General features: G+C 43.7%; 1 protein-coding gene across 1 annotated transcript in view; it reads right to left on the bottom strand.

Moving 5' to 3' along the window:
• The window catches only part of IFT46 (intraflagellar transport 46), a 69,936-nt gene that overhangs the window by 35,171 nt on the left and 23,884 nt on the right, over positions 1-10,881 (bottom strand). Inside the window, exons 8-11 of the mRNA XM_068121861.2 lie at positions 4,701-4,829; positions 4,376-4,494; positions 2,963-3,029; positions 196-256 (exon numbers count right to left, since the gene is read on the bottom strand). Coding sequence (XP_067977962.2) covers positions 196-256; positions 2,963-3,029; positions 4,376-4,494; positions 4,701-4,829 — 376 coding nt within the window. The remainder of the gene's footprint in view (positions 1-195; positions 257-2,962; positions 3,030-4,375; positions 4,495-4,700; positions 4,830-10,881) is intronic.

Raw genomic sequence — 10,881 nt, 5'->3', positions numbered from 1 at the left:
TAAAGACATTCACACAAAGCATGTGCATGAAAATTCCAATGCTACACGCCCCCCCCCCCCCCCCCCCTCCCACCCTGGCCGCCAGACCGGTTTCATCGCATATATATACATACATACATACATACATACATACATATATATGATCAGTCCCTAAGCACTGTTAATTGTAGGTTTGATGTTATGTAGGCCACTCACCACAAATGATGTCCACATATTCGAAAAGGTCGCACTGCAGATCAGCTGTGGGTACATTCACCTGCACAACGAGGAGAGTGGAAGAAAAACAAGCATTCCAGGAAGAGACGGCTTAAGAACAACATGCCATAAGCTTGCAAAACAAATTTGGTCAAATAAAGTCGGGTTCGGGTTGCCCGACTGACCCAACAAAAGTGCAACCCTGGTTTATTTTTTAAACGACATGAAAGTGCAGCAATTGCAGCACTTTTTGGGTTTAAAGTTTGATAACCCAATGTGTTTGTTGTTTTGCACCGTCTCGGGGTGCCATTGTTTGTATTAGTAAAGGTGCAGATGGTGTATATATCTGGAACTAATTTAACTGCCCCAATTATTCCAACCTTTTTGTGAAGTCAGCTGGGGAACGTTTTTGTCCCAAGTCTTTCACGAACCTACTGGTTAGACCTGACATCTGACGAGCCGATTTAGGCAGGAATTTGTAATTGTTCAGGATGCCGGATAAAACTTGCCTACTCTTCATGAAAGACTTCAGGGATGTTCAACATACATCAACGAATGCTGGCAGATGGGACATATGGCTCAATGTCCATCTGAGGGACGGCACACTTTGAGGCAACACCCTGTCTGTGAAGCACCAATCCGACAAGTTTATCGCCTGGTCGAGAATGTAATCCAGACGAGACACCACCTGTACACCATCTTGTTGGAAATACACTTGCACACACACACAGACCGGACATAGTACTCAGATTCAAATAGGAAAAGTTTTGGAGCCCCCAACTCCCTTATTTTATGCAATATTAACCAAAGTTTAGCTTTAACTCGGTGCAAGTCACACAGTGGAAGGATAATATCTGCAGCAGTGATGGTGTTAAACCATACAGGGCAAACATCCACCATTTGGCAGGAAGTCCACATTTCTGCATCTAAATCAGTCAATTATTGTAGAGTGCAGTATTTGTATTTCACTCCAACTCATGACATGACTACCAAATGGCTGTTTAGCAGTGGTTTCACATGCATCATCAATTTTAAAATTATTTTGAAAATTCCTATTTCATTTATAATGTTTTCACCTCTGTCTGTCTGTCTGTCTGTCTGTCTGTCTGTCTGTCTGTGAGCAGCATATCTCAAATAGTTATTGACGGATTCGGATGAAACTTGGTGGACATGTTGGGCAATTCGGATGAAACTTGGTGAACAGGTTGGGCGTGTAACAAGGATGAATCGATTCGATTTTGGTGAAGATCCAGATAAGATAATTTAAATTCTGAAGTGATTCTTCTCCATTGAGAGATAGGACCAAAAATGATATACTGAATAGACGCTCGGACGAACTGACGTTGAAACAGTACGATATTTCAAAAACTTGTGGACGGATTATGACAAACCTTGGTGGATGAGCGGTAGGTGACAAGAATAAGCCGAATAGATTTTGGTTCACGTACGGATGCAGATCTGGCCTATCAGTGGGAAAGAAAATGTAAACTGTTCAGCCTGGTGGCTTCTTGGACCTGCTTTCCAAATTTTGTCCCTGAAACTGACAGGCCACAGATAACTCTGTGGCACAATGGGTTGCTAAGCAACCACCGACACCATCTGAGATGATCAATTTAGAGAGGGTCCTCACGTCCAATTCCTACTTTATCGTCCTGGCAAATTAATCCCACCAGATAAGGAACCATGCTTCTCACCGCCCTACTCCTGCTAAATCAGCACGGTCGAGCGATACCATCAGTGGGATGTTGACTAATCCTAACCGTAGCAAAACAGTGGCGAAAAACTCCCATCCACTATTTACACACAAGTGTCTAATCAATGGAGAAAGACGATCAGGCAGTTTGGAAAGTGTATATAAGATTTGGTAAAGGACACGTATTTACAGGTGAAAGTTATTTACAGAGCCAAAAAAGTGTCACATGAAATATCTTAACCTTAAACACACCATTAGTCAGTCGCCTTAACATTCCTCTACAGACACAGGTGCCTCAGTCACTCTGGGAGGTAAGATAAGCAAGGGTGATAGACAGATAAAGCCAAGTAGGTGGGGTATGGTATCGACCCCGGGCTCACCTGTACATGAGCTGGTTGGCTCAAGTGCAACGAACAAGGTGTATGGTGCGGGTGATTGAGAAGTGCAAGTGGGAAGTGCGCTATATGCGGGTGCACGTGATGCGAGCTCTGAAAAGAACTGTTGACAACTCGGTTGATACTCCACATCAGTGCGAGTCAATGAGATGTGTGTGCTGAATGGTGCAAAGATGTAAGATGTATGTGTACGATGGGTAGGAAGAGAAGTCAGTTCTGAGGAGATTTGGTCAGGGAGGAGGTGGTAACCATGCCTTGAAGCCAGCAGCTCCACTCTTGTACCACCTGGTACTTCTCAGTGCTCGTTCCATTGCGTTCCCTAAATGCTAAGTCTGGTTTACCTTGAACTCTTTGAACTGACACTCAAATTTTCAGAACAGTGCTCTCTTTCTCAGAACTGGACTTGACTTTCTCCTTTCGCTCAGAACTCGACTCGACTCTCACCTCTTGCTCAGAAGTCTTTCTGAACTGCTTTGCCAGGAATATTTTTGCCTTTGCCTCTTTCGCCACTCACGTCCGCTTTTCGGTATCCAGCCATGCCGATTGGTTGGTGTGCCCCTCCCCCGGCCACTCCCTCAGGGAGCGGGTGCTTGTAGTATCCGCAAATGACCAAATTAATTTGTCATAATTTGCGCTGGAAATGGTAATGAAGGGTAATGAATGGTAATGCTTAACCAACCTTGTTCAGAGTATCTTCAAATTCTGGAGGCCACTCCTGCATGAGGCTCTCAATGCTGGGCATGGGCCTAAAAAGATAGTAAAATAAGACTTCACCGCATCTAAATCAGCAAAACATGGAATCATGTAAACATGTAAACAAAACATACAAAGCAAAGTGGAACATGTCTTTCAATCCTGACAAATCTCACACCCTCACTATGTCTCTCCCTCCAATCTACTTTCTCAACAATCCTCTAAAAGAAGTTCTGTCACTCAAGTTTTTGGGTCTCACTATCTGCCATGATCTTTCCAGGGAAAACCACATTTCCAAGCTGGCCTCAAAAGCTAGTCGCCAACTGAGCATCCTCCGTCGTGCAAAGTCCTTCCTTAGCACAACTGAGCTCCTCACCACATACAAAGCTTTCATCTGCAGTTTAATGGAATACTGCTCTCTCTCCTCTGGGCTGGTGCTCCTGCCTCTCACCTAGCTCAACTTCACGCTGTAGAAACCAAAGCTTTTAGAATCATTGGAATCTCCTGTGATGAAGCGGATTCTGAGGGCCTTTCACTCGCTCACCGCAAGCAGGTTGGTGGTCTTTCTGTCTTTTACAGACTCATCTCTGGCCTTGTACTCCCTGCTCTGTCTGTGCTCTGTCCCCAAAATATTCCTGGAGGAAGCACAAGACCTGCCAGAAACCCTCTTCTCATGAAACTACCAAAATCAAGACTCTGCTCACCTTCATTGTCTTCTCCTTTTGTTTCCCGCTCCCTTTATTATATGTTCTTTGTGTTAGCTCTTCCACGAGCCTTGACTTAGTATACAAAAAAAAAAAAAAAACTTTAGCAGAGAAATAATTGAGTCATTCACGCACATGCAACACCTGGCTGTTGGTTTGCATCATTTCACGGGGGCACAGCTATGTATGTTCGCGATGCAGTGAATTTGGCAAGGGCACTGACGGATAAAGGCCGACCCTTTTCTAAACGGTGCACCTGAGTGATGACAATTTTACGATTTTGGGTCACAAGTGCTAACACATGTGTCCTGCAACGTGTGTAATTGGTACTGGGTTGGCTCAACCTGTTGAGATTCTGGATTTTAATCTCGTGATTGTAGATTGAAATCTCAACCCCAGTTGGTTGGTCAAGGTAAACTGTCCACTGCATTCCCGAAGATGATTTTGCTGATGGATAATTGACATGTGCAGAGTGTGATCAATTGGTGTTTATGTTTTGTCGTGTGTGTAGGAGACATTTTCTTTTTTTTCTACAGTCTCTGACTATCCGATCACCTTACCCAAGGAGCATTGACCATGCAGTGCAACAGCTAACTGATTGGCTATCTAATCCAAGAGCCTTTAGTTGGTCGGCCAGACATTTATCATGCTCAGCAACACAAACTAAATGATAACATAAAGGTACATGTGCTGACCTGCTGTACTCCACATGTGGTGCTGCCTTGGAGTGGCGCAGCTCTGTGATACTGTGTACCCAATTTTCAATTGTCTTGGGAAGATGCTCATCTACCTGCACAGTCTTCACTTTCATGGCCTGCAAGCAAACAAACGGGCAGGTGCACAAGTATGGAGCCATGAACCTTCAATGCTACATGCTCTTCTGCCTACGAATACCAGAGTTATCTTCCAACCATAGTCCATAGCTGCCTCAACTCAAGTCATCTCATTTGGTTGGAATGCTCACATGGAAACTTAGGTGAAAGTGCAAGGGGGAAAACGATGAGGTCCTAAATCACACACCATGGCTAAAGGCTGGCTGCTCTCCTCTTCAAGCCACAAATTCAGCACCGTGGGCTCAGACTGCTGTCCACTGGGCTCATCGAGGACTGTAAGTCCCAACGTTTCTGGTTTCCCATCTGGCCGTGAGACCTGCCAGTCAGAACCAGAAAAAACAAACAAAAAAACAATGACATAGTTGAGCAATTGCGAATTGGGCAAAGCTTCAATCCTTACACTAGCGCAGGGGATGGTACAGGGTGGAACACAGAAGAGGAATGGCATAGGCTCTAAAATAGAATTTAGATTTCGATAATACTTCAAAATATTATTTGAAACTATTTGCAGTGCCTTCAGAAAGTATTCACACCCTTTGACATTTTTCACAGAAACTCTACCATGAAGTCACGCTGCCATTCAACATTCATAAACGATGGACACATTTTTGCAGTACATGAGACAAGAGATTTGAATCCTGGTTCTCTGCTTCATTGAGCCAAAGGTTCAGATGGGAACACCGAGAGCAAAATTGATGGCGTGCCATCGCAAGTCCCCACGCTTCCCAGATCTCAATCAAAGTTGAAAGATAGCAAAAAGTTCCACCAGGAAGTACCCAATTTCTAATTTTGAGTTAATTTTTTTTCCCCATTTTGACCCCTGTGACCCTAAGTCCCCACCCCCCTGTCGCATGAACCGGGGGTCAAATCCCAAAAAATCGTTACATATTTCATGTGTCCCCCAATGTTGATCGAATACATAAAGTTTAATTTTAAAAAGCGCACGTAACTGCATCATCTCTTGGTAGTTGACCTTTTGAATCCACCCCCAATGATACTGCTCACACACCTTCTTGCAATGTAGTGATCAGAACTACCAAGTAGTCTGGGATCCGAGGCCTGGAAATGTGTAAAAAAGTGATTTTGAAGTGACACCTCTGCTATAAAATGTTTGACCCCTAGATCATGTCTGTGGGGGTGTTAGCCACCAGAAAAGTGACTTTAGCAAGGTAGTTTGGATTGCGAGAATTCTGTAGGGACATTTTTTAACTTGGGGCGTCAACTGTAAAAAAGCAAGAAATTTAGGGGTAGGGGAAATTCAATTGACCATATATCCCATAATACAGGGGTGAGTGCAACAAATTACCACTCATTCTTTTTGTTATAAAGTTGGCTTTTATATGAAACATGATTCAACGTGATTGGACCATCCATGAGGTCAGCAGAGGTCAAAAGGTCACGGAAAGTGGGTTAAGCTGAAAATTTAGCTCCTTTATCAAATAATTCACATATGTATATGTCACAATATGTTCTTTGCATCCCTCTACTGTTTCTGGCCTATATTGATCGTAATAGTGATGGTTTACTGTGGTGGTTGATGCTTTTCATCTTTTGTGTGGTGCTAGTGATTATTATGCTACATTTGTTTCAGCAACTTGCTTCACTCTTGCTGATCTTTATGATTACCATCGATCTTCAGCCTCCCTAGCTGGAGCAAGCTTCCTTCTTGTCAATTATTATTTACCACTCAACCAACGACATATCGAAATTCCCGTGTGGAAGCACTGAATGACATATCGAAAGTGAAACCGGTAGCCATATTCCTTTTTCTGTCAGGAGCTGAATGGAATGCTGATTCCCGTCCAAAAATAGTAAAGTAAGAGCGAAATATGAACTTAGAATAGTTAGATAAGAACATTATATAGTTAGGAATATTTTGTACATATTTTCCTGTCATTCAAGCAATTATCGGTTCACTAGCGTTCGAGAGAAAAGTCTTAGTAAATTTGACTCGTTTCCTCATTGATTATTTTCCACATGTTTTCCTGTCATTCAAGCAATTATCGGTTTACTAGCGTTCGAGAGAAAAGTATAGGTAAATTTGACTAGTTTCCTCATTGAATCTTGAAATGTTATAACGTTGTGAAATCATGATATTTACGAATCTAATATATTTCACAGTCGACCCTGATTTACTACACGTGATGGTGTTGATTGGTTTTGTGTGGCGTGGGGAATATGTTTCATTCTGGCCTGGCACCAGGTTCGCCCGAAGATTCGCCTGACGCGAATACAACATTATTAATTTTGTTCCATTTGTGGATTGTATGAAGTCTTAGAGTGTCTTTTTATTTCTTACAGGTGCTGACCCCTGGCGTATAAAGATGGAACCTGTGGCTGTGATAGCTGGTAAAGGAAACAAACGCAAACTCTCTTCTAGTGTACGTGACTATTTGAAATGTATCGTCTGCCAAAGTACAACAGATGATCAGGGACCTCTGTATAACCTGACGAAGAGAGGGTTCACAACATTCAAGAACGCGGTGGAAATAAGGAAGGATGACGTTTACAGCAGAGTGTGGGGCGATCTGCAGAATCAGGACCAATTTCTTTCAAAAGGACCAATGTGTCACGAAAAATGCCACAGTAGTTACACCCTCAAACGGACTTTGGACAATCTAGTATCCGCCAAATGGTTTAAAGCCGAGCAAGGAGAAACATCAGGTGAACGGGAGGGCAGGAGGAGTTTAACGGACTTTAAGGCAGTGTGTTTCCTGTGTGAAAGGGACGCGATTCCAAAGGCGATAGGACATTAACTTTAGTCAGCACAGTTGACAGGCAGAAGTCAATCCATGATAAGGCAAAGGTGTTGAGGGATGAGGCGGTCCTTTTGAAAATTGAGGGCCATGGTGATTATTGTCTTGACCTCATAGCTAACGATTTCCGCTATCACTTGAGGTGTATGAACAATTTCATGAACAGACGATGTAAAGCTTCGGAACAGACATGTGACAGGAAAGGTGTCACTGAATATGACAAAGGCTTCCAAATGTTTGTTTCAGAAATTTCACCTGGACTTCTTATTAACAAGCATGTCTACCACCTTGGCCAGCTGACCAATAGATTTACGGAACTTCTCTCACAACAGGATGTAGTCAGTAAGAAACCCTACAGAACTGATAGGTTGAAAAAGCGATTGTTGAAGCACTTTGAGTCTGACATTCAGGTCATCACATTGAAGGGTAGAGATACGTTAATATGTGCATCTTCTTTGACCGTCAAAGATCTCTGTGATGAAGTAGTCTCTCTGCAGACTGAATTAGATGAGTGTGAGCTTCTTCCAGATGACGAGGAAGAGGAGGTACTGCTCACAAACGTGTCAAACAGTTCATACCACGTGGCAAAACACTTGAGGGCTGAAGTGAAAAAATTCGGAAAGGTAGGGTGTGCAATCCCAGTCAGTGATGAAATTGAAATATCATATGAAGGTGCCTCTAGTCAAGTCCCGGTCGACTTGTACAATCACTTGGCATGGTTACTAACAGAGGGAGATGAGTGTCTTGGTGAAGATGGCAAAGTCGAGCTTACCAAAGATGATGAAGAGAAGGTACTGAATTTGGCACAGGACATTGTAGGATGTCTTAGCAGGCAGCCACTTCCCAAACACATCGGTGTTGCCCTACATATTCTGAAGCAAACACGTAGTAAAAAACCTTGTGACAATGATTAACAAATTTGGACACTGCATCAGTTATCCCACTGCTCAGCGACACATCACAACAGCCGCCAATGATGTTTCTGAACGAGAAGAAAGGGAAGGGTTGTTCATTCCAACAAACATCACACCAGGACACTTTACCCACTACGCATTGGATAACTTAAACTTCCATTCAGAGACACAAGATGGTGGTAGTTTTGATGCTACAACAAATATAATTTATCAGTACACATTTGAGGGAGAAGGAAGTGGGGAGGTATTGGGGGCAGTGCCCCTTAAGAAAACCAGGAAACTGACTATCAGTGAACCAGACAAATTCGTTCCAGTAAGTAGTAAACTGACACTGAAGGACAGAAGACAGGCTAGGTCATTACATGATATTGAACTTCCTCATGATGACAAGGGGGAAGCCTGCTTTCTAGCTGACAAGAACATCGTTTGGTTCCTACTGAGGATGTATCCAACACAGTTGATGACGGGTGAAAACGACAAGGACACTTGTAGCCTGACATGGAGCAGCTTCTTTGAATACAGTTCTGGGCAACATACAGAGAAAACAAAGATTGGTTATGGACCATTGCTTCCACAAAACCCAACCAACGCAGATGTAGTCCAGACCTCATTGGACTACTTTGTCTCCTTGAGTCTTAAGATGGGTCAGGCTAAGACGGTGGTGACTTGTGACCAGGCGATATATGACATAGTAAAGGGGTTGTTTAGGAAGGAATCGGAAAAGTACAAAGATGTTATTGTTCGACTTGGAGGATTCCATATTGCCCAGAACTTCTTGGGATCTATTGGATTTTTCATAATGGAGAGTGGCATAGAGGACATTCTGGTTTCTAGTGATATCTGTGGTCGAGGTACAGCCAATAAAGTAATGGCAGGAAAAGATTATTATAAGACTAGCAGAAGTACCCGGCATTGCCGGGTGGGGGAGGGGGAGGGGAACGGGGGGGGGGGGGGGAGGCCAGCCCCTTGGCAAAGCGAGCGATTTTTTTTTTCATAGCGTCATAGCGTTCATAGCGTCATAGCGTTTCATAGCGTCATAGCGATTTTTTTTTCATAGCGTCATAGCGTCATAGCGTTCATAGCGTCATATCGTTCATAGCGTCATAGCGTTTCATAGCGTCATAGCGATTTTTTTTTTCATAGCGTCATAGCGTCATAGCGGTCATAGCGTTTCATAGCGTCATAGCGATTTTTTTTTTCATAGCGTCATAGCGTCATATCGTTCATAGCGTCATATCGTTCATAGCGTTCATAGCGTCATAGCGTCATCACGTGATCGCTCTGAGCGAATCAGCGCCCACCTGCTCTGATTCCGTTGAAATCCGTACGCTGAAATGCGCTGAGGTAAATATGAATAAAAAATATGGATCGTCAAATATTTTGAGTTCGGCCATGTTCGTCCCACGCTCAATGGCCATGTCTATGTCAAATATCAAGCACGTAAGCCTCTCCGTTTAGGAGTCTATCGGTAACATTACACACACACACACACACACACACACACACACACACACACACACACACACACACACACACACACACACACACACACACACACACACACACACACACACACACACACACACACACACACACAAACTGTGTTATATATATATAGATGGTCCGTTATCATTCATGGTTGAGTGAAGCATTGTTCATGCTGAAGTGGGAGGCATTTGAGAAATGACTGTTGTTCGAGAAGACTGAGAAGACACTTTCTTTGCTTTCGTCTCTGCTTGAAAGTCTTAGAAATGCCTTTGACAGGAAAGAGAAGGACGAATTTGCTGCACTCATGAAGGAAGTCATGAAATGCCTAGAGTCACTGGAGTCGCTCTGGGGAGATTTTGAGAATGGATTAGGAGTGACAGCCCATCTTTGGAGCATGTACAATGTACATAGACATGGTGCTTATCCTAAGGCGTTACATCCATGCTGAGAGAGCTGGGCTGTGGCAACAGCACTTACAAGAGGTACAGAATATGCTACCCTATACCATTGCTTCGGGCCATAGTAAGTACATGTCCTGCCTTCCGATCTATCTCAGTGAGATGCAAAAGCTTCCAGAAACAGCACCAGAAGTGCACGAGGAGTTTGCAGCTGGCAAATTCACAGTTCACCAGACTGCAGGAGACTTTAATGGTGTGTGGACAGACCTAGCCCTTGAACAGACCTACAATAGGGAAGGCAAAACAAGCCTCTTTAAGGGTATAACACGGTCTGAATCAGCACGAGAAAAGTACATCAAGGCTCTACCGTTCATGACCTCTGTCTCTGAAAGTGTAAAACAGATGGCACACATGGCCTCGCCGCAATCTGACCACCACGAGAAGCTGAGGAAAGACGACATGGAAGCCGTGTTGCAGATCAAACGGACCGTGGAAGAGAAGATGCAAAACCCATTCGATCCTTCACTTGTGACAGATAAACTAATGAACATATCCACAGGTCAGATTCTTGCAGCAACTACCCTGGTAGATGCCAAACGTCTAGGCTTGGAGGCAATGGATGCTGCCACGACGACGAATGCAGACAAGATTGTCCAACCGAAGATAGAAACATTCGCCACGCATCTGAAGAAAAGTAAGAAAAAGATGGACACTGTGAAAGAAGTCATCAGAGAGGAGAGTGCAGTGACAAGGGCACTTTGTTTCGCACAGGACCTGAGTGATGAGGCACGGACTGAGGCATTTAGTTACGA

This window comes from Myxine glutinosa, chromosome 7 (genome assembly GCF_964187855.1).
Source record: "Myxine glutinosa chromosome 7, kmMyxGlut1.1, whole genome shotgun sequence".
NCBI lineage: Eukaryota > Metazoa > Chordata > Myxini > Myxiniformes > Myxinidae > Myxine > Myxine glutinosa.
The sequence above is the reverse complement of the archived record's forward strand: the minus strand, read 5'-3'. Positions and strand labels throughout refer to the sequence as shown.